Here is a 27188-nt window from a genome sequence, read left to right on the forward strand (position 1 = left end):
GCACTGGGGCAAATGGGTTTGAGAGGCTGGTACGACACTGGTTTGAGGAACGGGGCTGATGGGTGCCACGTGTGGATTAAACCTCCATCTGGTCCTGATGGGCATTGCAACAATAACCATGAACTTCTGTTGTGCTTCAGTCTGACCATCAGGCCCGGTTCATAAATGTGTTTGTAAGCATCTGGGTAGTGTGCATGATGCCAGGATTTTGTAATATTTGTACTATTGTAAAAGTTTGTAATATAAAAAGATGTACACTCCTAAAAAATTACTTATTCCACTCTTTACAGGTGTGACCTTTGACTAGGCAGGGAGAGAGGGTGGGGTTAATGTATTTGTGAGGTGTTGTAGAGGAGTAACCTTTGATCTCAGGGTGTTTCTTCATCAGTCACAGGGTCATTATATTACGGGAATGAGGACTTTACCAGTACAGCACTGTAAGACTTAAGGTATTTTCTGTCATATGTCTTCCATATAAATCATAATGGTCAGATAAATATCAGCAGTGGAATTGTGGAGGAACAGTGGAAACCAGTAGATTAAGACCTTACAGCTCCATTCTTTAAGGTGAGTGTGATGGATTATGTGGTGATGTACATAGTATCATCATAGTAAATAGTAGATTAAGGCATTCATTAGAGCTCCGTTACAGATAATCACAGAGCTCTCTCATAATAAATACATTTTATTGGTAACGCACCAATAACATTTGAACAAACCCCAAAGTGCTACAGAGTAAAATCACTAATATAGAAACATAAAACCAACAATATCTTTAAGAATGGTAAAATCTGCTGAAAAGAAATGTTTTAAGTCCTTTTTTAAAACTTTCAACAGTCTTTGGTGCCCGCAAATGATCAGGGAGGGCATTCCACAAGCGAGGGGCGACAGAAGAAAAAGCCTGATCGCCCATGATGCTGAGCTTAGTTCTTGGCTGTTCGAATTTTTAGAATGGAGAGATTGTGAGGAGGTTTGAGGTGAGAAGATCTTTCAGGTATGGAGAGGTGTTTCTGTAGATGCACTGGTAGGTGAGGAGTGAGACCTTGTATTCGATTCTGACAGAGACCTGTAGCCAGTGGAAAGCTTGAAGAACAGGTGTGATATGTTCATGTTTCCGTACCCTCATTAGGCTCCGAGCAGCACTGTCCTGAATGTATTGCAGTCTCTGAATGCTTTTGTGTGGTAATCCGATGAAAAGTGCATTGCAGTAATCCAGTCTGGAGGAAATTAATTCATGAACCAGTTTTTAAGCATCTGAGACATAGAGGGTCGGACAAAGTTTGGCGATGTTTCTGAGATGATAGAAGAAAATCTTGCAGAGTTGCTTGATGTGGGCCTCAAAAGTTAGATGAGATTGGTGACTTGTGGATAGAGAAGTGTGACCAAACAGAGTTACACTGGGACTGGATCTGATGTGCAGTTGTTCTTCATCCACATGTTTACGTCTTCCAGGCAGGCAGTCAGTGTAGCGAGAGATGTTGATAATGAATCTGTTGATGTTGGAGCCAATGTATGGGAGGAGATTGTTTCAATTTTCATATAGATTTGAACATTGTCAGCATTAGGGGTGGGCGGATCGATATTTATATCGATAGTATCGATACAAAGGTGAGGATCGGTATCGGATCGATACCACGGCGAAAATATCGATTCTTTTGCTGCAGTTTAGAGGTCTGCGCGGGACTGCTTTTTTAATCCCGCTCCCGCTTGTTTTAATCCCACTCCCGCCAAAAAATCGCTTGTTTTAATCCCGCTCCCACCCGCACCGGCCAAAAAATCGCTTGTTTTAATCCCGCATCCGCCCGCCACATACACATTTCTGTCGCCCCCGCCCGCAATCCTAATATGAATTGAATTAATTAGATTTAGTACTTGAGATTTTCTTATGTATTTATTAAAACAGCAATATAGCGATGGATCGCGCTGTCCCATTTCTTACCACAGTCCAAACACATGCCGTCAGGTGACGTACACCAACACTTTCTGACATCACAACAAGCCGATTTCCCTCTCCATTAATTACAATGGAATATGACTTCCATACATCAGACTTTCCTGTAGTTGGCTTAATTGTGGTGTATTCGCCTGTTTTAATTGAATTTTCCACAGCTGAAACTGGTTGACCGTCTACAGCAGGGGTCGGCAACCTATGGCACGCGTGCCACCATTGGCACGAGGCATAATCACTGGCACGCGACACGCTGGACCAGCATCAGCAAAAATATATAAATTATTATATTAATGGATTATAATTTAAAGCAGAGGTGGGACCAAGTCAGTGTTTTGCAAGTCTCAAGTAAGTCCAAGTCTTTATCCTCAAGTCCCGAGTCAAGTCTCAAGCAAAGACAGTCAACTCAAGTCAAGTCTCGAGTCAAGACAGGCAACCGTCAAGTCAAGTCCCAAGTCAGAAACTTGGAATTTCAAGTCCTTTCGAGTCTTTTTTTTTTTACAGTCACCAACGCTTTACGAATGCTACGCTGATGCGTTTCTTTACTCGTTTTGTTGGTGTCCGCCAGCCAAAAGATGACAGATCATTTACATTTTATCTTCTCTTAATTACATAAATGTACTTAAACAAGAATGTTTCATTTTCATTTTACAAGAAAATAGCAAGCTTAATCGTAAGCAAGATGCTGTCATTACGAATGGTTATTCTAAACATTTGAATAAAATGTTTAAATATAGACTAATAAAAGGTTAGGGTTATTTTTTCATTGTTTTCTGTTATTGTGGGGTCACGGTGTAGGCTACTATTGTTACCTGGAAATTCAGTGGGGTCACATATTCTGATGGCTGCTGTCAGAATTGGTCATATATTGGCTCGTGGATACCAACAAAACGAGTAAAGAAAGTGCATCAGCGTAGTTTACGTAGCATTCGTAAAGCGTTTGTGCCTCTGAACAAAAACTGTGAAATAGCGCCCCCTGTGGCCACAAAACTCGACGGTCACAGAATCTGGTGTAACGCCGGTCTGCGTCAGAAGGACGGAAATGAAATTAATGGGGTGCACTTTATAAATATTAATATGTGTTTTAGATTTAGATTTGGGGTAAAAAAAAATCAAGTCTTTGCAAGTAAACAGGTTCAAGTCCAATTCAAGTCCCAAGTTATTGGTGTAAAAGTCCAAGTCAAGTCTAAGTCTCTGAATATTTTTTCAAGTCAAGTCAAAAGTCTTAATATTAATGACTCGAGTCTGACTCGAGTCCAAGTCATGTGACTCGAGTCCCCACCTCTGATTTAAAGTAAAAAGTATCCCCCCCCCCCCCCCCCCCCCCAACGGTTTGGAAGTATCGGTATCGGCATCGATATCGGCGATACTGACCAGTATCGTATCGGTATCGTATCGATACCAAAATTCAGAGTATCGCCCACCCCTAGTCAGCATAGCAATGAAATGGTACACCATGTTGATCAATAACCTGGTCAATAGGGAGCATGTATAGATTGAAGAGGATGGGTCCAAGGACTAACCCCTGGGTCACTGCATAAATCTGAGACCTTGAAGTTCTGATGGAAATGTATTCTGTTCTGCCTGTAAGATAGGATTGGAACCAGGTAAATGCAGCATCTCCAAGTCCAATGATGTTATTTAACCGGTCAAGGAGTATGACATGGTCAATCGTGTCAAATGCAGCTGACAGATCAAGAAGAATGAACAGAGATGGTAAGTGGAAATCAGCTGTGATCAGAATGTCATTGGTGACTTTAACCAGAGCTATTTCAGTAATGTGAGCAGAGTGAATCTTCCAAAAAGGATATTGTATTTAAGATGATCCTGAAGGCGAGTGGCAACTACCTTTTCCAATTTTCCAACTACCTTTGAGAGAAAGGGAAGGTTGGAGACCGGCCTGTAGTGTACAAAGACTTCTGGTTCAAGACTTGCTTTTTTGAGAAGTGGTCAGTAGCAGTTTTGAGTGAAGATGGAGCATTACCAATTTGGAGAGAGAGATTTATTACTTGCGTGATGATAGGACTCATGGTAGTGATGTTTGCTTTTAGTAAGGCAGTTGGAAAATGGTCGAAAGCAGATTTGGGGGCTTTCGTTTTCCTGATGATGTCAACCTTTTGCTGTGAGACTTCTGGAAAACAATTAAGAGGCTTTGAGACCTTTAGGTGTCTATTAGGAATCTGCACAGGTGCAGTGGTGCTGGTGCTAGCCAGATCAGAACAGATTGGGCCTATTTTGCTTTTGAAATAGGCCATGAAATTATTACAATGGTCTTCATTAATTTCATTTAATGGAGGAACCTGTGGTTTGAGGAGATGATTGATAGTGGAGAAAAGCTGCTTAGAGGTTCCAACACTGCTGTTGATGATACCAGATGATATCAGATGATGATACCAGATGATACCAGAACTGTGACCGAGCCTCTTTGAGTATTTCCTCTGGTGTTCCCTGTAAGCCAGTTTATGGACAATAAGGCAGGTGTTCTTGTATCTCTGTTCTAGGACAGCTGCTTTCATTTCCTGTAGTTCATGAGTGTACCAAAGAGCTGAGCAGGAAAAGGTAACGGTCCTGGTTTTATTGGGGGCATGGAGATCCAATGTGCTGCTCAGTGCTTTATTGTAGTACTCCATTGCACTGACTGATGTAAACTTCGCAGGACAGTTTATTTGAAATACATGATGCAAATCATCTTTCATGGTTTCTGTGTTGATATTTTCTTAAATTCCTGAAGCAAATCTCTCTTTTTGGTCTGGTGATGGATAGGGCATATATCAGTTCCAAGGCAATAGCCTTATGATCAGACATACCCAGATCATAAGTTGACAGTCAACTGACATGGGCAGAGTCAGTAATGACTAAATCAAGAGTGTGCCCCTTATTATGGGTTCGAACATCAACCAGTTGTCTAAGATTCAAACAGTCCAACACTTCCAAAAAATCAGTTGCTGGATGACAGGATGGGGTGTTCACATGGATGTTAAAATCCCCTAGCATTAAAATGTTGGAAGATGATGTGCAGAAAGTAGAGAGAAGGCTGTACATCTCAGAGATGAAAGATGGTTTAGGTTTAGGTGGTCGGTAAATGAGCAGCATTGTCACAGGAGAAGGTGGTTTGAGTTTGAATGCCAGGCCTTCAAAGGAAGACAGTTCAGGTAGGGGCAGAGCGTAAAGCTCCAAATCACTGCAGTAGATGACAGCCAAACCTCCACCATAGCCGGTATTATGGGCTTTCTGAAGACAACTGCAGCCGGAGGGACAGGTCTCATTTAAAACAGAATTAACAGAGTCACCATCACTGCACAACAGGTCAGAAGAGGGTGTGGAATGACTGGTTCCATATACTGTATGATTACTTGTACAGGATTTCCGTATTCCGCATGGGTAGTTTGGACTTTTATCTTGGCATTATGATCATAAAATGTTATTACTGAAAGATGACTCATGAGAAGAGAGGTTTGAAGGTTAATGTGTTTGGAGTTTAATATTCCATTAATGCAGGATCTCTACCTTATTGTGTATGGAATGTATTCTGTGTAGACTATAGTTTGAAGATCATTTATCATACAGATCCTTAAACTGTAGTATTAAAAGTGTCTGTCTAAGATGCTGATTATATCCCAGTAACCAGTGGTGCATAAGATCTAGGTTATGATTCTAATATGATAAAAAGGATGTGGGTCTGTGTGAGAGTGTCATGTACTCTATGTTAGTGTGAGCAAAGGTGCTTGTGAGCACAGAAATTTGCCCAGCTGTATGTATGTATGTATGTGTGTGTGTGTGTGTGTGTGTGTGTGTGTGTGTGTGTGCGTGTGTGTGTGTGTGTGTGAGAGAGAGAGAGAGAGAGAGAGAGAGAGACAGGAGAAATTGTGCAAATTCATCTCACACGGTTCACTCACTGTGGGGTCTGGCCAGGTAAAAACTATCCCTAAAAACTAACAAAATTAACATAACATTTTGAATATGTTAGTGAATCTCCAGAGAGTGGTTCCTTCAGTCTGTTATCCTCACTGGTCCCCTCAGTAAACTGGAGTCTGTTGTCCCTTATGGTGCAGGATGGCCAAAATTCCAGAACAGCTGCTGTCTGTTCTAGAGGATCTGGGGACTGAGGACCTGAAGAAGTTCCAGTGGCATCTGACTAACAGTGTGGAAGCTGACAAACACATCTCAAAAGCTCAGCTGGAGAATACAGACAGACATGACACTGTAGACAAGATGGTTCAGAAATATGGTCCAGATGGAGCTGTGGAGATCACATCGGCCATCCTGATGAAGATAAACCTCAACCAACTGGCTGAGGACCTGAGGACCAAACACAGTGAGATTAATGCAGCTGAAATCATGTTCTATTTAATATAACCATTTTAGTATATAATATATTCATAGCATTTGATTTAGTTTGAAAATGTGTGTAGTGTGTGGTATGCAGTGGAAAATAATATTTAGTAAAATCCTTTACAGGGGAGTAAAATAAATGAAAGAATCCAGTTCTTTGTGTCTTTGTGTAATGCTAATATAATATATATAGAACAGGGACTTCCTGTTCTTAGAGGTACAGGCAGAACACCATGTAGTGCAGTATGTGATAATAGACTCCATGGTGTGTGCTATGCTGACCAGAAGCAGTTCTGGAAGATCCAACTGTACCAGGCCAGAATATTGCAGGTCAAAGTGGAGGAGCTGTCCATGCACCTGTTCAACACAGACAAGTACCTGACCCAGATATTACTAGCACTGGAAATCACAGTAAATGTGAAGGTAACTGAGCCAATCTAAACACACACCTGAACTGAACACACCTCAGACTAAATAAGTTTAGGCCTTCAAACGTCCAGCTCATTTCAACACTTTAAGGATTAACAGTAATTAGAAGCTTTATTAATAGAAAAGGTAGAAATAAAAGCCAGCTGAGGACATCGAGTGTACGTTGAAAAGGGAGATAAAAAAGAGAGTGTGACAGGCAGGGAGTGCGAAAAAAAATGGTAGTGATCACGCCAAGTCTCAGGGAAAAAGGATGGTTTAATGGAGAAAGTGTGCAAACCAAAAACCCGCGACTCGATCGAAATTAAGGATATAATGACAACTGGTACAAAGACAAGACATATATAGACAAACAAACGACCCTCAGGTGAGACGGATCACGGGCCCCGCCCACCTGAGGGACGAACACAACACAACAACAACAGGACAGCTGCCGCTGTGGACAGAGGCGACCAGTAGGGGGCCCATCGAACCGTGACAAAACCTTAGAAAGGGAGTCAGATACCAATCAAATACCAATCAGACACCAAATTACCCTACAGTTCTGATTCTTAACTGTCACCTTAAATAAACACTAAATCAGGTACAAGGTACAGGTACAATACAGGTACAATAAACACTAAACCAAGTCCAAGACTTAACCCTTCCATTAAATACCGCATTCTACTAAAACAGAGTCCAGTGCATCCTCAGGGCACTTAAAAGTAGAGGACTCATACTCTAAAACTACCCTAACCAATAAACACCAACATAGTTCAGTACATCCAGTTATCCAGTAAAATAGCCATCGACCCACAAACACTGTAAGCAAACACCAGATTGCCAGAGCAAAAACCTGTGCCATCCTGAGCAACTTTGTGAATGACCGATAAAAACCAAGACTTCCTTCCCAGTCACGGTCAAGGACTACATAGTAAGACCATAGATGAGACCACAATGATGAGACTTCACACATCAACCCTGGTCAAATGACTACATACAAAACAGTGTCACTAGGCACTGGCCAGTTACACAGTCAGAATAGAGGTTTAATGGCACTTCAGTAAAACCCACGATGAAACCCCTCACTAACACTTGCTCTCTCTCGTAGCTGTTTGGTCAGACAGGAGGTAACAAACCCTATCACACATCACTCTCCTGACCAGATGGTGGTACATTAACTCCCACTGTAGGATTATAATGTTGTTTAAGGATTGCAATGTTGCACTAGAATAGTTAGGTGATTGAGAACAAAAGTATTAATTAGTTATGAGTTTTAGCAATACCACTATTTTGTTCATGAAGCTGACTACCAGACCAACATGTAACCCAACTGTTTACATTTTAATTGTTTCATCTTAGGGATGGGGCTCTCAAACACTGTGTCATATGTTCCATCAACACAGTGGTCATGGTCCACCAGTTTAGGGGCAGCAACAGAAAAAGCCACTAAAATTCTCTGGTGTCATCAAGAATTCCCTGTTTTTTGAGAAACATACCCCATATCAAATATGTTAATTTACATGAACAAAATACCAAATAAGCAAGTTTATCAAGTATTCCAAATCCTCTACTGCTCTGATGATGAGCTTCAGTACCAGTTTATATGCATTCACAATGGCTGTTTACCTAGATCTTTGCTCAACAGCAAGAGACGTATACACAACCTGTGAGTTCCACACAGTTATACCTCTTAACTCATATCCAGCTTGATTTGGTTAAGGACTCAATGAGTCATTACACACATTTTTTTCTCTTAATTATGAAATCATATCCAGCTTCAGTTCATTTAAGGACACAAGAGTTATTACACACAGTTCTATTTCTTAACTAAGAACTCATACCAATCTTGATTCAGTTAAGGACTCAGTGAATCATGACAGTGATCCTTCTCTTAACAATACTCAAAACTGTGGGATTTTTTATGTCTCCTTATCTGGTACTAACAGTTATTCAACTCTACAGTGGTATAACTTAATGCGAAGGAAATTTTGTAACTTTTCTTATTTACAGGTTATAGGAATCATGCACATAACGTTTCTTCTTGCTTTATAACAGCTACAGGGAAAAGTGACATCAGAATGAGAATGAAAAGAAAATATAAAGAAAGATTTGAGAAGCTGTATGAGGAGGCATCACTAGAATGTGAGCGTGTGCGCATTAAAGACACTTACACTGAGGTTTGCATGATCAAAGGCTGCACAGGAGGAGTGAATACAAACCATGAAGTGATACAGGTGGAGAACTTTTATCCCAAAACAGAAGAAATACCAATCACACTCAATGACCTCTTTAAAGTGCAGTCTACTGACAACATGCGTGGAACTAAAGTCCTGACAGTGGGAATAGCTGGAGTGGGAAAAACAGTCTCTGTACACAAGTTCATTCTTGACTGGGCTGAAGAGAATTACAACCAGGATTTAGATTTCATCCTATACCTCCCATTTAGAGAGCTGAACTTGATCAAGGATGAAAAGTACAGCCTCTCAAAACTTCTTCTTTACTTCCATCAAGAACTCCGATGTGGAGATGAAATTGAGATTCTAAATGAAAACCATAGTTTGCTCTTCATTCTGGATGGACTGGATGAAAGTAGAATTCCTCTGGATCTTCATCAAAAGAAGGTGTCTAATGTAACAGAGGAGACCACTCTTGATAAACTAATAACAAACCTCATAAATGGAGAACTGCTTTCATCTGCTCTCCTGTGGATCACTTCACGACCTGCAGCAGTCAATAAGATCAAATGGCAGTATTTTAACCCTGTTACAGAAATCCGTGGATTCAATGACCCTCAGAAGGAGGAGTACATCAGGAAGAGAATCAGTGATGAGGCTCAAGCCAGCAAAATTATCTCACACATTAAAACTGCAAGAAGCCTCCATATCTTGTGTCACATTCCCGTCTTCTGCAGGATCTCAGCCACCGTGCTTCAGAAAATGCTAAAGGATGGTACAGACATGAAATCTGCTCCCACAACTCTGACAGAAATGTACTTACGTTTCCTGCTGTTTCTCACAGAGCAAATGACAGAGAAATACAGAACAAAGCAAAGCACTGACAATGCAGTTTCATCTAAGCCAAGAAAAACAGACGTGCCATATATAGTGAAGCTTGGAAGGTTAGCTTTTCTTCAGCTGCAGAAAGGACAGCTTCTGTTCTATGAGAGTGATCTGAAGGATTGTGGCATTGATGTTCACGAGGCTTTAGTGTACTCTGGAATTTGTACACAAATTTTTAAACAAGAGGGGAAAATTTTCAGCTTTGTGCATTTGAGCTTCCAGGAGTTTCTTGCTGCTGTATTTGTGTTCCTAACATTCAGGATTGAAGGTAACCCACTCCTTAAAACGCCACTGGAGAAAATGAGATGGAAGATAAAACACACACTGGGTGACCTTCTCGAGACAGCAGTAGATAAGGCCACGAGAAGTGAAAATGGACATCTGGACCTTTTCCTCCGCTTCCTCCTTGGCCTCACACTGGAATCCAATCAGAAGCTCTTGAAGATTCTACACCCAGAACTGGACATCAAAAAAGAGAGTTTGAAGGGGATTTCTGACTATATCCGTTTAACTATCAAGATAACCGAAACCTTTGAAAGTACTATCAATTTATTCCACTGCTTAAGTGAACTGAAGGATGACTCCTTGACCAGTGAAATCCAGACCTTCATGAACTCAGGAGACCTCTCAACACAGACTCTCTCATCTACACAGTCTTCAGCTCTCGTGTTTGTGCTAATGATGTCAGAGGAGATTCAAGAGAAATTTGAGCTGAAGAAATACAGGCGATCTGATAAAGGACTGAAAGAACTAATTCCAGTGTTGAAAAACACAAGACATGCTCTGTAAGTATCTTCTGGATTAATAATTTTATCTTTTAATTGTTTTATTGTTGCATCCCCTTCTCCAACTAATCAACTAATCTCCTCTGAATGAGACTCTCTGTGAGGCTCTAATGCCAGGACTGGGGGGCTCAGTGTTGATGCCTGCAGTATCTGGGGCAGCTAGAATAGATGTTTCACGGTATGCTCTAGGCCTTTGTATTGTCTGAATATCTGACCAGAGTGCTTTAAATCATGTTTCAAAACTAAGAGTCTCTTATAACTAGAGCTCTTTAGTTTTGATGGAAATTCATATGTCTGATTGAGCATCCTCTGACTGAACTACACATTAGGGGTGACCTGCAATACACACTGATTCAACTATAGTCGACTATGAACGTCATAGTCAAATGTACCATTCTAACTGCATGGGGGTGCCCAAGGATGCTGCTAAGCATTAGTTGTTACATAAAATGTCTTCGTTTTCGTTATATATAGCCTTTTGTTAAATAAAATCATACTAATTTATGTTAATACATATTTTAAAATGTGTGCGCATTAACAATAGGCTTCTTCCTTACTACACATTAATAAATCACGCTCAGCATCTGCCGAGATTATAATATCTACTAAAAAAAACTTCAAAAAGTATTTTGTAAAAGATAGAGATGAATCAAACAAAGTAACGTGCAAGTTATGTCATCAACGGTTATTTCGCACGACAACAACCAACATGGCATACCATCTAAAACGCGTAAGGCGAAAAAAACAGTTTGTAATGCTGCTCGCGCAGCGGAGCGAGAGGACGGACACAAGTGCTGAGAAGAGCAAGATTTAATGAAGGGAATACCAAAATCAGGGTTCGAGAAGAAATGCATGGGTCAAGTCCGATAGAGAGTCAGAACATGAAACACTGAGCGACATACTGAACACTAAGAACAGAAACACGGGAAAATGCAGAACGACTGAAACAACAGAACACACAGGGCAACTGGGCAGCAAACGGGGAGTACTCACGAGACAGGATAAACAACGCACGAAGCACAAAGCACAACCAATAGATACACAAAACCACGGATAACTAGACTGGGGAAATACTGGGACTTATATACAATGAAACTAAACTAGGGACAGGTGACGGCAATGACACGGGGGCGTGGTAACAAACAAGGAATCACGGAGACAAACGAGCAGGGCATAAACAGGCACGGAACACAGACACAAGGGAACCCGGAGTGACAGCTAAGGGAGGGGGCGAGGCCATACGTGACACAGTTCAGCAGTTTGTCGTTTCGGTCGTCTCGTCTCGCCGCGGTGTGTCTCGGCAAGTAGGCCTATGAACATTTTTTGTTGTTGTTTGCTTTTTAAACCCTGTAACTTGAACCTTTCCTTATAATCTTTTTGCTGTTGTGTGGCAATTTTTTATATTTTCAAGCAGGCATATTTTATTTAAAATATTTTTGATATTTTGCACAGTGCCTGTCTGACATTTCGATATGCACACTGCCAGTTAATGTTCTCTAACGTTTCATTAAAAATAAATAAGTGAGTAAAGCCAACCTACCATGTTTATTTATTTATCTGAGTGTTTTAGGTTTTAACTTTGAAGTGGAAAAAAGTCCTGAATGAGAACGGGATCCCGTTTAAGGTGCTCTAGTTAAAAAAAGCCTGATTCGACTATTAGTCGACTAAAGGGAAAATCTGACGAATCAGATTTGACTATGAAAATCCTTAGTTGAATACACCTCTACTACACATTCTACTGTTTTTAATCCTTTATAGACTATATGGATGTGGTCTAACTGAAGAGTCTTGCAGATCTCTCATATCAGTTCTACAAACAGAAAACTCTTCACTGAGAGAGCTGGACATGAACTATAATGACCTGCAGGATTCAGGAGTGGAACAGCTCCTTGCTGGACTGAAAAGTCCACACTGTAAACTGGAGATTCTCAGGTAAGCTTTCTGTTAATTCATTCTGGATTGGAACAGTGTGAATGCAGTTTGTAGCAATTAATCGAAATGACTGTCCTCTTCTTGAAAGAAATGATAAAACTGCCTTGTTGCACTGTCCTACCAGAATTAAGATAAGGCACTGCAGTGTTATATAGAACCAGACAATATTTTTACTGATGAAACTAGCTGCCAGACATGTGAACAAGTCACTAAGTTGGAAGTTACAAGTAAGTCTCAAGTCTTCACAATCAAGTCTCGAGTCAAGTCCCAAGTCAATACAATCAAGTCTCGAGTCAAGTCCCAAGTCAATACAAGCGAGTCTCGAGTCAAGTCCCAAGTCTTAAACTTCAAGTCCTAGTCAAGTCACCAGATGTAATTTCAACTTTTAACACAATTGATGCAGTTGATTAGTAGTATATTAAGGTAGTCAGACTAACTAACGTTAGGTGATTGAGTGATTCAGTTCGCTTGAGTGAGATGTCGTTGCAATTGTCGTCGTCACCTAAACCCACCCCCCCCCCTCGCCTCAGTGACTTTCTTCCGTCCGTCCGTCTGTCCATCCCACCCCCCCCCCCACTCAAATTGCTCATGTGGACCCTTGTAAAAGTTAATTTCCGACCCCTGAGTTATCACATCCCAGCTAGCCTGTAGGTAGCTAACAGAGGCTTACTTTTGTTTGTGCAGCCTCAAATGGCGAACAAAGTTTGAAGTGGTTGCACCTACATATCTTATCCTGACTCCACAAGTCTTGCATGTCACAGTTCTTCTTTTATTCACAACAGCATAATCTTTATAGCAACTTTTTAAGCAACTTTATAATTGAACAGGATAATTTTTGGGAGCATGTTGCTTGTCCTCTCTGCACAAATTCAACGCTGCTGCCCCCTTCCTCTCTCCCCCGATTGGCTGCAGAACTTCACCTGTAGCTAGGTTATGGATAAACAGCTGAGTGGTTCACATTTTACAGCACCATTTAATACAAAATGATCCAGTTATATGATTCTATATTACTTATTTATTATGTTAAAATAAGGATTTCAAGTCTTTTCAAGTCTTAAAGCTCAAGTTCGATTCCAAGTCCAAGTCAGTAAAGGTAAAGTCTAAGTCAAGTCGCAAGTCTTCAGTGATGTAGTCGAGTGAAGTCACAAGTCATCAGTTTAGTGACTCGAGTCCAAGTCATGTGACTCGAGTCCACACGTCTGCTAGCTGCATTTCATAAAATGACAACACTAACACTGTGGAGTTAAATTTGCCAAATACAAAGCCAGCAAAATAATAAAATGGAAGAAAGATTTGTATAGACTGAGATTACTCTTACTTTATGTGAGAGTGGAATGATAAGGTTAAATTAAGCAGGTCAGACACAAGGAGCAAAATTAAGAAAACAGCTAAGCAAGAGCAGAGAAACAAGAACTGTGCAGTTAAGCGTGCTCGCGTTTCACAGCCCTGCACTCGTCTCACAGCCCCGCGCTCTAAAATACATCAGAGATCAAGGCTGGATAGATGATTGCCTGAACCATCGATTACAAGACTAATTTTTTTTCCTTTTGCTTTTGTTATTGTGCTAGATCAATATGAGGTGCTTGCATACACAAAGAGCAATACTAAATATTTTTCTCAGTTGCTTTATCAAGTTACTTCTGTGCAGTGTCCACTGGTTGCATTGTCTACACTATACAGCTTACTTACAGCTTTTTCCCCTGCAATTCAGATCTGTAATTGAACATCGTCTGATTTAAATGGACTTTCTACTTACTGTATTTAATCTTTGCAGACTATCTGGGTGTGGTCTTACCAAACAGTCCTGTAAACATCTGACATCAGTTCTTCAAACAGAAAACTCCTTACTGAGAGAGCTGGAGATGAATAACAATGAACTTCAGGATTCAGGAGTGGAGCAGCTCTGTGCTGGATTGAAGAGTTCACACTGTAAACTGGAGATTCTCAGGTAAGCTTTCTGTTAATTCTTTCTTGAATGCAGCTATTACAGTTACTGCATCAGAAGATGTATCAGTACAACTGTAGAACTGGCGAACCCAGTGACTACCAGGAATAGACTGGTTGACAACCAAGAATAGTTTGGCGACAGCTGGAGAGACAGATGACAGCTCGGAAAGACGGCAACCGGGGCGGGTATGGGTTAGCAGCCCTAGCCGCACCTCCTGTGAAGGAGGACCCTAGAAGCTACGGAAAAAAGAAAGGAATTATACCCCCAGGGGAACCCGAGAGGGGGGGAGGATGAGATCCCCAGCCGGACAGAATCAAGGTTAACGGACTACAGCATTGGACAAACGTTGACGAGTAGAGAGTGCTTGTGCGGGAAGATCTGCAAGAATGAGAAGGGTCTACGGATCCATCAAACGAAGATGAAATGCAAGGAGCGTCTGCAAACACTACAATGCACAGATCAAGTATCTGGTGAGACAGAGGAGGAGCTGGGCCAGGAAGCACCCCACAGTGCCCAGAGCCTCCGAGTGGTGCAAGCAGTCCCTCGGAGCAGGCAGTCTGAGATGAGACGGGTCAGATGGCCCCAAGCCTCTAAAACTGCAGAGTGGCAGGAATTCGACGAGGAAGTCGACAAGATACTGGAAGTAACAGCTAAAGGGGATGGAGAGAGAAGGCTTCAAACTATGACAACCATCATAGTGAGCATGGCGGCTGAAAGGTTTGGTGTCGAGCAGGAGAAGGCAGCCAAGCAACCATACACTAAAAACCAGAGAGCAACCAAGATCCACAACATCAGGAAAGAGCTCAAGGCCTTGAAAAAGCAGCACAAGGCAGCTGACCAAGAAGAGCGTGTACCATTGGCACAGCTCCGTCTCATCCTCAGGAGAAAGCTCCTAGTGCTACGTAGAGCAGAACAGCACAGAAGGTGGCGAAGGGAGAGGGCCAGGAAGCGGGCTGCCTTCATCAACAACCCATTCCACTTCATGAAGGGACTCCTTGGACAGAAGCGTAGTGGACGCCTGGCCTGCACTAAGGAGGAAGTCGACAAGCACCTCCACGACACTTTCAGCGACCCCATCCGAGACCAGGACCTTGGGCAGTGTAAGGCCCTAATAACACCACCAGAGCCAGCAGAGGCCTTTGATCTGAGGGAGCCACTCCTGAAAGAAGTACAGGAAGTGGTACGGAAAGCTAGGGCCAGTTCAGCACCTGGACCGAGCGGAACATCTTACAAGGTCTACAAGCACTGTCCAAGGTTGCTGCATCGCCTCTGGAAAATCTTGAGGGTCATCTGGAGGAAGGGCAAAACAGCTCGCCAGTGGCACTTTGCAGAAGGTGTATGGATACCAAAAGAGGAAGACTCCAAGAACATCAGTCAGTTCAGGATAATCTCGCTCCTTAGCGTTGAAGGAAAGATTTTCTTCAGTGTTGTTGCTAGGAGACTGGCTGCCTTCCTCTTGAAGAACAGGTACATCGACACCTCTGTGCAGAAAGGGGGCATACCTGGAGTACCAGGGTGCTTAGAACACACGGGAGTGGTCACTCAGCTCCTGAGGGAGGCCAGGGAGAACAAGGGCGATTTGGTGGTGTTATGGCTGGATCTGGCCAATGCATATGGCTCAATGCCACACAAGCTGGTTTTTGAGACTCTGGAGAGGCACCATGTTCCGGCCAGAGTGAGAGATATTATCCTGGAGTACTATGGAGACTTCAGCCTGAGGGTCTCCTCAGGGCCAGTTACATCAGAGTGGCACAGGCTGGAGAAAGGTATCATCACAGGCTGCACCATATCAGCGATCCTGTTTGCCCTGGCTATGAATATGCTTGTGAAAGCTGCAGAGCCAGAGTGCAGAGGTCCCAAGTCCAAGTCTGGAGTCCGCCAGCCACCAATTCGTGCCTTCATGGATGACCTGACAGTGACCACGGAGTCAGTGCCTGGAGGCAGGTGGCTCTTAGCAGGACTGGAGAGTTTGATGACATGGGCCAGGATGTCATTCAAACCGTCCAAATCAAGATCTGTGGTCTTGAAGAGAGGCAGAGTGGCAGAGAAGTTTCGCTTCTCTATCGCAGGAACCCCAATCCCGACCATCACTGAGAAGCCAATCAAGAGCTTGGGGAAGTTTTTTGACAGCAGCCTCAGAGATAGGGCCTCTATCAAGACCACCTGTGAAGAGCTAGATGGATGGTTGCTGAGTGTGGATAAGACGGGCCTTCCAGGGAAATTTAAGGCGTGGATTTATCAGCACGGGATTCTGCCAAGGATACTGTGGCCTCTGCTACTCTATGAGTTTCCAATCACCACCATCTCAGAGCTGGAAAGGAGAGTCAGTCGCTACCTGAGGAGATGGTTAGGATTGCCAAGGAGCTTGAGCAGTATCGCCCTCTATGGAAACACCTGCAAACTGACACTCCCCCTGAAATCCATTGAGGAGGAGTTTAAGGTTTTGCGTGCGAGGGAGGTTCTGCAACTTCGAGAGTCAGCAGATCCAAAGGTAGCTGGAGCAGGAGTATCAGTAAAGACCGGCAGGAAGTGGAGAGCAGTGACTGCAGTGGAGCAGGCTGAGTCTCGTCTGCGCCACAAAGTCCTGGTGGGAACAGTATCCAGAGGCAGGGCTGGACTAGGAACCACCTCTTTGGTCCGGTTTGACAAGGCTCAGGGGCCAGAGCGGAGGCAATTAGTCCAGGAGGAGGTGAGAGCAGCGGTGGAGGAGGAAAGATCCAGCAGGGCAGTGGGGATGAGAAAGCAAGGTGCTTGGACTAGATGGGAGCAAGTAGCGGAGAGGAAGATCTTGTGGGCAGAGCTATGGCAGGCAGAGCCACACCGTATCAAGTTCCTGGTTCAAGCGGTCTATGATGTACTTCCCAGTCCATCCAACCTGCACTGCTGGGGCCTGGTGGATTCTCCAGCTTGCCCCCTATGCCAAAGGAGAGGGACCCTCGAGCACATACTCAGTTGCTGCCCAAAAGCTCTAGGGGAAGGCAGATACCGATGGCGGCATGACCAGGTGCTCAAGACAATCGCAGAGAGCATCTGTAGTGCTATTACCATCTGCCGGAGGTCAAAGCCTGTGAAGAAAATCATCAACTTCATCAAAGCTGGAGAGAAGCCAGCAACAGCCAAGGAAACACCAGGGCTTCTCAACACCGCACAGGATTGGCAGCTATCAGTGGACTTGGGCAGCCAACTGAAGTTTCCCCAACATATTGCTCAGACCACCCTCAGACCTGACATTGTGCTGGTGTCAGAAGCAACAAAGGCCACCATTATGTTAGAGCTCACTGTGCCATGGGAAGAGCGCATGGAGGAGGCCTTTGAGCGGAAGAGGGTGAAGTACGACAGCCTGGTTAGTGACTGCCACAAAAAAGGCTGGAAGGCTAGATGCTTGCCTGTGGAGGTAGGGTGCAGGGGCTTTGCAGGGCAGTCTCTGTACAGAGCCTATACTGTACTCGGCATCACAGGAGGGAGAAGAAGGAGAGCCATCTTTAACAGCACAGAGGCAGCAGAAAAATCCTCTAGGTGGCTATGGATAAGAAGAGGGGAGCCGTGGTCGAGTGCTGCTAGGGCACAAGCCGAGACCTGATCAACCTCGGCTGGGTCGCCTGAGTGAGGGTGTATGATGTTCGAAAGACCCGAAACACCCGAGGACCTCAGGTAACATCACTGATGATGTGCCCTAGCTATGCATCAGAAGATGTATCAGTACAACAGTACAAAAGCATTTTGTATCAGTTTATAAATGTGATTGTCCAATGTCAAAATTCTCTTGTAGTGCAGCATTAACAAAATTAAAATAAGACACAACAGGGCGAGTTATGTAGATCCAGACAATATATGTTCTGAAGAATCTACACATAAAGGAAAGATATAAAGCAGGGGTATCAAACATGGCCGGAACCGGCCCGCCATGGGGTTCAGTCCAGCCCGTGGAATAAACCTGCATTATTAAAGAAGGATAAACTCAACAAGTTCCTATGTTGTCTGCTAGGGGCATGTTTTAGTCAGTTCTATCACTTTACCCAGTTTTTCTGTTGACCTAGGCACCCTCTTAAGTGAAATGTCTTTGTCAAAAAGGAGAAAAGTGGACACAGTGTCGGATTTTTTAAGAAAAAAGTAAAAATTTGTTCATAATATATTTAGTAAAAGGACAATTGAATTCATATAAAGATTTTTATAATTTACTTCTGTGGTTGAAATTCTGAAACCCTTAAATGCAGTGTTGCCAACTTAGCGACTTTGTCGCTATATTTAGCGACTTTTCAGACCCTATAGTGACTTTTTGTAGTAAAAAGCGACTAGCGACAAATCTAGTGGTGTTATTGGAGACTTTTGGAGACTCTGAACAAACACGCTCTTCAGTTGCTGTCCTCTGGGCCGTGAGCCCCGGCGGGTGCTGCCGTGAGCCCCACAACACTCAGTGCAGTCTCACACTCAGAGCAGACCCTCACCGCTCCACGTCCACACTGCAAATGAACTGCGCATGCCCAAAGCTGCCACCGACGGGGGATGTAAATATAAATGCTTTAATCTTTAGTGAGACACAAAAAGAAATCACTGCATTTAACTCACACAGTCTCAGTCATTCTTCACCTCATTCACCACGTAGCCGGTCACTCGACTCGTCCACAGTGCGTCTTTGTGAAAGCTAAACATCTAGCTAACTCTCCACAGTATGTGCGTCTATGTGAAAGCTTAACATCTAGCTAACTTGCTCATCATGTCTCACTCTAAACTCTATTCTCAAAAATACAGGAAAGAGTGGGAATCAAATCCTGAATTTAAAGGCTGGCTGAAGCAATGTATTAGAGATAATGCACGGGCATACTGCCTGTAGGCTATTGTAAGGTTGATTTCTATGCCAACTAGTTCCTGCTAACTGCTACTCACAGAGGTGGGGACTCGAGTCACATGACTTGGACTCGAGTCAGACTCGAGTCATTAATATTAAGACTTTTGACTTGACTTGAAAAAATATTCAGAGACTTAGACTTGACTTGGACTTTTACACCAATAACTTGGGACTTGAATTGGACTTGAACCTGTTTACTTGCAAAGACTTGATTTTTTTTTACCCCAAATCTAAATTTTAAAACGCATATTAATATTTATAAAGTGCGCCCCATTAATTTCATTTCCGTCCTTCTGACGCAGACTGGTGTTACACCAGATTCTGTGACCGTCAAGTTTTGTGACCACAGGGGGCGCTATTTCACAGTTTCTGTTCAGAGGCACAAACGCTTTACGAATGCTACATAAACTACGCTGATGCACTTTCTTTACTCATTTTGTTGGTGTCCACGAGCCAAAATATGACAGATGTTTATATTTACATTTTATCGTCTCTTAATTACTTAAGCAAGATTTACCATCCCCTCACCATTGCAGCCAACAAAGAAATCATGAATGGGATGTACAGGTGAGCCTTTTTAACTGGGGTCACCAATTCTGACGGCAGCCATCAGAATATGTGACCCCACTGAATCTCCAGGTAACAATAGTACACCGTGACCCCACAATAACAGAAAACAATGAAAAAATAACCCTAACCTTTTATTAGTCTATATTTAAACATTTTATCCAAATGTTTAGAACAGGGGTCTCCAACCTTTTTGGTACTGGGAGCTACTTCTTGGATACCAGTTATTGCGGAGGGCTACCGGGGGGGGGGGGGGGGGGGGTTGGCGGCGAACGAAAGTGAAAGTTGTTGAGCGTGGGGGGGGCAACGAAAGTTGCGTGTGCCAGTGTCAATTGCTAAGCGGGAAGACCGCTAGCAACCGCGGACAATCTATAATAGTAGCAAAAACATAAACGATGCAGCGCTTTGGTGCATGGCGCTATAGTGAGCTATTTTTAAAACAAGCCCGCGGGCGACTCATGACGTGGGTGACCCCTGATTTATTCAATATTGACGGCAACCTAACTTTTTGATTGACAGCTAATTGAGCAATAGAACATGAGAGGGAGTGTGTTATCGAGAATTTTTTTGATTGGACATAAATTTAAGTAGATTTCTCGATGGGACCAATTAGGTTTACAAATTTATATGTAATTCATTGGACCTTTGGCGAGCTACTCGGAAAGGGGTGGCGAGCTACTGGTAGCTCGCGAGCGACGTGTTGGAAACCCCTGGTTTAGAATAACCATTCGTAATGACAGCATCTTGCTTACGATAAAGCTTGCTATTTTCGTGTAAAATGATGTAACAAAACATTCTTGTTTAAGTACATTTATGTAATTAAGAGAAGATAAAATGTAAATGATCTGTCATCTTTTGGCTGGCGGACACCAACAAAACGAGTAAAGAAATGCATCAGCGTAGCATTCGTAAAGCGTTGGTTCCTGTAAAAAAAAAAAGACTTGAAAGGACTTGAAATTCCAAGTTTCAGACTTGGGACTTGACTTGACGGTTGCCTGTCTTGACTCGAGACTTGACTTGAGTTGACTGTCTTTGCTTGAGACTTGACTCGGGACTTGAGGATAAAGACTTGGACTTACTTGAGACTTGCAAAACACTGACTTGGTCCCACCTCTGGCTACTCATATACTAACATTTAACAACACAGCAAAAAAACTATTAATGTAATTTACGTAAAAAAATTTTCATACAAAGCATTAAAGTCATGTAGTTCTTTTGAGAAGTGACTGCCTATTTCAAAGGCAACAGATGTTGTTCATTTGTAGTTCTAACATATTTAGGGTGTTTTTTACTCATTTTCTTCTCTCCCAACGTTATTCATTTACAGCTTCAAAAACATGTATTATGCAAATTAGGTGATGACGTCATTTAGCGACTTCTAGCGACTTTTAGGACAACCAATAGCGACTTTCCTTACTGAGGAGTTGGCAACAGTGCTTAAATGGTGAGCACAATAAAAGTCAGAAGCTGTTGGGTAAGATAATAAAGTACAATGATTTATGTAACAAAGCATGGATTAATCTAGAGATCTGTTACATACACACAAGGCTACATACACACAAATTCCCCATTCTGAACTCTCATCTTTTATACTTTTACTCATCAATACACACGGTGTCCACGAGGTGATTAACTAAACATGATTGGACAATACATGGAATAATTAACACTGATTTGACAACTACATATTAGATCTCTAACACCTATATCTAATGTGTTTAATGTATACTAAGAAAGCCTGACATAAATGGAAATCATCAAATTTCCATCACATTTCCCTCCTTTTTGTCCTTTATGGACAAATTACATCGACTACAGATCACTCCAATACAGACTTTCGATCATAACGTCACTTACAGGAAGTACATGGATGGTCAAACAAATTACCTCATTATAACATTGTTCAAAAATTTGTTAACTGAATCATCATCATCATTATCATTTGCACTAATCCAAAGAAATAAAAGTCGACATGTAATTTTGGAATGAGTTTACTGGTCTGGCCCCCTTAAGATCCGATTAATGTATGTATGTTAATTAATTGTATGTGGGCCCCAGACCAAAATGAGTTTGACACCCCTGATATAAAGGAAAGCAAAATTTTGTCTGTTCACAGATTATGTAAAATAGAATGGTCTTCCTTTACATTAAGTTTCAGTGTTGAGTAAACAATTCAACAATAGAGGGTTTTCCATCCACCGAGTTTTTGCGCATTTTGAAAATGCGCATGAAAAAAGCTGGATGGAAAAAGTCCAAAATTCGAAAAAAGCCCCAAATATCGCAAAAAGATTTTTACGCTAGGAGGAGGTGGAAAAGTTAGACTATCGCATCGCCAAAATTCGGAAAAACTGGATGGAAAAGGGTTTTTCGCATAAACGATGACGTATCATGCCTCAAGTCATGTGGTTCTGTACATGATCGCGATGTAAAGATGGCAAATGCATACAAAAACAGTTCTGGAGAGAACAAAAATTTAATTTAACTTCTCCATGTATAGAAAAAAATAAAATAAAAATGTTTCAAAACCTCAACGTGCAAAAATGCGTAACTGCCAGATGGACGTAAAACCACTATTGTTTGGCGTCCTCTCACGTGATCTAAAGTTTATTCGCATAACTGTAATGAATGGAAACAAGGCTTAATTCGCATTTTTTTCTGCCGAAACTTGGAAATTGCGCATTATTTTTTCGAAAGGTTTGGATGGAAACCCAGCTAATAACATTGTGAGAAGAGGGTTTTCCATCCACCGAGTTTTTGCACATTTTGAAAATGCGCATGAAAAAAGCTGGATGGAAAAAGTCCAAAATTTGAAAAAAGCCCCAAATATCGCAAAACGATTTTTACGCTAGGAGGAGGTGGAAAAGTTAGACTATCGCATCGCCAAAATTCGGAAAAACTGGATGGAAAAGGGTTTTTCGCATAAACGATGACGTATCATGCCTCAAGTCATGTGGTTCTGTACCATGTGATCAGATCTAAAACATGTTCTCCCAGAAGAGTTTCGTTTGCGCTCCCAGGTATATGGCGGATGTCGCCATGGTCGCACTGAGATTTCCGCCCTTAATAAATGTTCTTGCGCTCGTCCTGCCCGGCGTCCAAGAGCAAACATGATCGCGATGTAAAGATGGCAAATGCATACAAAAACAGTTCTGGAGAGAGCAAAAATTGAATTTAACTTCTCCATGTATAGAAAAAAAAAAGAAGAAAATGTTTCAAAACCTCAACGTGCAAAAATGCATAACTGCCAGATGGATGTAAAAACCACTATTGTTTGGCGTCCTCTCACGTGATCTAAAGTTTATTCGCATAACTGTAATGAATGGAAACAAGGCTTAATTCGCATTTTTTTCTGCCGAAACTTGGAAATTGCGCATTATTTTTTCGAAAGGTTTGGATGGAAACCCGGCTACTGTTATCTGACACCCCTCTTTAATTATTCTTCAGTCTCCATTCAACTCAACCACACATCATTAGTCTTGACATGTCTAACTGCCAAAAAGCACAGAGGTCTAGCCCCCAGAATCCATTTCACGGTGTTTTTTGTCCCTAGAGGCATTATTAAGTTCATATCTTAAAGCTGAGAGTTTCCAATAGCATTTGAGCTCATGTGCTGAAACTAGTGGTGGGACTTTAACGCGTTAATTTCGATTAATTAATTACAGGAAAATTAACGCACTAAAAATATTAACGCATTTTAACGCATGAGACACTTTTGCACCGTGGAATGTTTCTCCGTGCACGAGTTCCAGACATACAGAATATATGGACGCACAATAAGATGAGCATGATGCAGATGACTGAAGAGGCTACGCTGGTGGATGGGAAATTTAAATATAAGAAACTTTTAGATGGAAGTACAAACAAAAATAGTGTTATTTGCACTTTATGTAGGAAGGAGTTCGCTTATCACAGGAGCACTTCCACCCTTCGTTACCACACCAACGCAAAACATGTTGGGGCTAACACGCAGGTCAGTAATGATCACTTAGCCACTTAGCTGCTAATTGTATTCCTAGTACGATATGGTGAACAAACGTCCGTATTTTCCGGGACATGTCCGTATTTCACATCCTGTCCCGGGCGTCGCGGGTTTTTTTTATGTGAGGAAATGTCCTGGGGTGAGTTTCCCAAAACGTTCTTAGCGCTAAGTACTTCGTAACCTCGTTCTTACGTACGAGGTTAAGATGTACTTAGCGCTAAGAACGTTTTGGGAAACTCACCCCTGGTTTTTAAATTACCTTCATTGGACCATTAAGACTGGATTAAACTTTCGCGAGTGACCGTCGCGCGCGACTCCGCACGCGTTTATACGTGACGCGTCATATTATTTACAGTGTTGTTCGCTCTCTGTGGTCGAAGCTAAAGGCTTACAAGAAGCACTGCAAATTGTGTCAACTGATGCAAGTTAAGAACTGCCATCCAGAAAGACAATGTCGAAGAAAATCCAGCAGCTGTATGATGAGGAAAGAGAAGTAAAACAGGTTATTGTGAAGAAACAAATGTGGCTCTGACTGGGGATCACTGGACCTCTGTTAGCAACAAGAATTATCTTGGTGTCTGTGACAGCTCATATTATAGATGATGAATCTATAGATGATGAAGATCCATTCATTTGCTTTGAGCATGCAGAAGACCACTTATAGGCACTATGGAGATCCCTGTGGCAGAGGCCTGGGAAATTAAAGAAAAATATACCATCTAAAATGGTATTAAAAAACATCTTCTGATTTACTTCAATTCTTCCAATATCCTGAGCAAAACTTCCAAAATTAAACAACATTTTTGGTCAGAATTTCCAGTGTTCTGAACTGTTTTTTGCACTCATCTATTGGTCTATGTAGTAGACTGGTGGAAAAATAAACAAGATGTTGAAGTTTATGATTATGTTCATTGATTCATTCATCATTCAAACTTAAATTAATATTTCTCATGTTAAATACTGAAATGCGATTAAAATGCGATTAATTTCGATTAATTAATTACAAAGCTTCCGATTAATTCGATTAATTTTTTTGATCGCGTCCCACCCCTAGCTGAAACTAAGAGTCCCTTATAACTAGAGCTCTTTAGTTTTGAAATCCAGATCTGTAATTGAGCATCGTCTGTCTGAACTGCACTACTACTTGTATATTTAATCCTTTATAGACTATCTGGATGTGGCCTCACTGTAGAGTCTTGCAAAGCTGTCAGATTAGTTCTACAAACAGAAATGTCCTCACTGAGAGAGCTGGAGATGAATAATAATGAACTGCAGGATTCAGGGGTGAAACAGCTCTGTGCTGGATTGAAGAGTTCACACTGTAAACTGGAGATTTTCAGGTGAGCTTTCAGTAAATTAATTCTTGAATAGAACCTGTATGGTGCAAAAGCAGTATGTGGTAACTATATGTGGTAATAATATGATAATTTGATAGGAGTTCAAATAGGGCACTGCAGGGCAATGCTATGTAGACAATATATGTTAATAGAAATTAGCTGCATTAAATTATCACACTGAAGCACTGAGGTTACTTTTTCCTGCATGATCAGATTTTCCACATTTTCCACATCTAGTATAAAAAAATTATAAAATAAAATGGACACATTGAAGAGTTGATCACAACTTGATATTTATTATAGGGTTTCACAGTGATTAAAGATCTTTCACATTGTTGCTTCACATGTTTATGTGGCTGTTCTGGAAATGCATCTCTCTCACTGTCTCTCTCCTTCTCCCCCCCCCTTTCTGCAGATTGTCTGGTTGTTTGGTCACAGAGGAAGGCTGTTCTTCTCTAGCTTCAGCTCTGAGTTCAAACCCCTCACACCTGAACGAACTGGATCTGAATTACAACCACCCAGGAGACTCAGGAGTGAAGCTGCTCTCTGCTAGACTGGAGGATCCCAACTGCAGACTGGACACACTCAGGTATGTAGAAACCACTTTAAACACCTGTAAAAACACTCTAAATATAAGATATTCACATTTAATAATTTTCATGCCTGTGCCAATCAATCTCCTCCGCCCCACCATTTTATACTTCAGCAGTTCTAAAATAATACAGCATTATACATGGAAACAGAATACATGACACACATATGTTTTTATTCCTCAAACATATACAGTGTCATACATGACACACATTCTTATTCCTCAAATAAATACAGTCTCTACAGTAACTTTTATATGAATATGACTTTTAGGACTTTTATAAATAGGTTTTGATGGTAAATGTATGTTATGAAAGGCAGTGAAGGGAATCTTTGAACTCAGGAGAGCTGTCTGTGTGTGTGTGTCTATGTGTGTGTGTGTGTGTGTGTATGTGTGTGTGTGTGTGTGTGTGTGTGTGTGTGTGTGTGTGTGTGTGTGTGTGTGTGTGTGTGTGTGTGTGTGTGTGTATGTTTCTTTAGGGTGGAACACACAGGGAAGATGAGAGTCAACCAAGGACTAAGAAAATGTAAGTAGCAGTCAGTGTGTAATGTACACACACACACACACACACACAGACACACACAAAAACAAATATACATACACACTGTATTTGTGTCCTCTCCTCTAATGTCTCTTCTTGTATGCAGATGTGTGTGAGCTCACACTGGACCCAAACACAGTGAACGCACGTCTCTGTCTGTCTGAGGGGAACAGAAAGGTGACGCGTGTGGAGAACCAGGCTTATCCTGATCATCCAGACAGATTTATTAACTGGGAGCATGTGCTGTGTAGAGAGAGTCTGACTGGATGCTGTTACTGGGAGGCTGAATGGACTGGGACGGCTTACATAGCAGTGACATATAAAGGAATCAGCAGGAAAGGAAACACTGAAGACTGTGTGTTTGGATACAATGTGAAGTCTTGGAGGTTGCGCTGCTCTAAAGACAATTACTCTGTTTGTCACAATAAGAAAGAAACTGCCATCCCCTTTCCCCCCTCCAGCTCCAACAGAGTAGGGGTGTATCTGGACTGGCCGGCCGGCACTCTGTCATTCTACAGTGTCTCCTCTCACACAAACACACTCACCCACTTATACACATTCCACTCCAAATTCACTGAGCCCCTCTATGCAGGATTTTGGGTCAGTTTTGACTCCTCAGTGTGTGTCAATTAGCCTCCTGTATCCTCCTGTATCCTGTAGAAACACCCGAGCCTGCAAGGAAACATGAATTCCTCTATGCAAACGCCTCTACACATACAGCTGGTGCACATAGTACAAATATACCTAGGAGGATGTTTACTAGAACTGTTTACATAAAACACACAAACTCAAATGTGAATTACAAGGATTACAATACAGTTTATACATCTTATATCATTTGTTTCCTACAGTTTATGTCCACGCTATATTTGAATATTCTTTTTAGTTCAGTCTCCCATATTGTATTGCCATGA

The 27188-nt window shown here is 42.0% G+C and overlaps 1 protein-coding gene and 1 long non-coding RNA gene across 2 annotated transcripts; one reads left to right on the forward strand and one right to left on the reverse strand.

Moving 5' to 3' along the window:
- Positions 1-5552: 5552 nt before the first annotated feature.
- On the reverse strand, positions 5553-11567 carry LOC143509919 (uncharacterized). Its single transcript, XR_013129840.1, has 3 exons — positions 11526-11567; positions 6563-6637; positions 5553-6247 (listed from the first exon to the last, which is right to left on the reverse strand). It is a non-coding gene; the product is annotated as an uncharacterized LOC143509919 (long non-coding RNA).
- LOC143509905 (NACHT, LRR and PYD domains-containing protein 3-like) lies at positions 8757-26907 on the forward strand. The gene is made up of 7 exons (XM_076998771.1): positions 8757-10532; positions 12291-12464; positions 14239-14412; positions 24971-25144; positions 25557-25730; positions 26213-26259; positions 26381-26907. Exons 1-7 carry the CDS (start codon positions 8767-8769, stop codon positions 26905-26907), a joined length of 3036 nt encoding a protein of 1011 aa, XP_076854886.1. The 5' UTR covers positions 8757-8766.
- The last annotated feature ends 281 nt before the right edge of the window (positions 26908-27188 follow it).

The sequence above is a fragment of the Brachyhypopomus gauderio genome, chromosome 3, assembly GCF_052324685.1.
Source record: "Brachyhypopomus gauderio isolate BG-103 chromosome 3, BGAUD_0.2, whole genome shotgun sequence".
NCBI classification, from domain to species: domain Eukaryota; kingdom Metazoa; phylum Chordata; class Actinopteri; order Gymnotiformes; family Hypopomidae; genus Brachyhypopomus; species Brachyhypopomus gauderio.

What these genes read in the sequence shown, in the direction of transcription:
- LOC143509905 (XM_076998771.1), top strand. Translation starts at nt 8,767, where the DNA reads ATGAGAATGAAAAGAAAATATAAAGAAAGATTTGAGAAGCTGTATGAG. An exon ending in AAAAACACAAGACATGCTCT is followed by an intron (nt 10,533 to 12,290) that starts GTAAGTATCTTC and finishes AATCCTTTATAG; the next exon opens with ACTATATGGATGTGGTCTAA. An exon ending in CAACCAAGGACTAAGAAAAT is followed by an intron (nt 26,260 to 26,380) that starts GTAAGTAGCAGT and finishes TCTTGTATGCAG; the next exon opens with ATGTGTGTGAGCTCACACTG.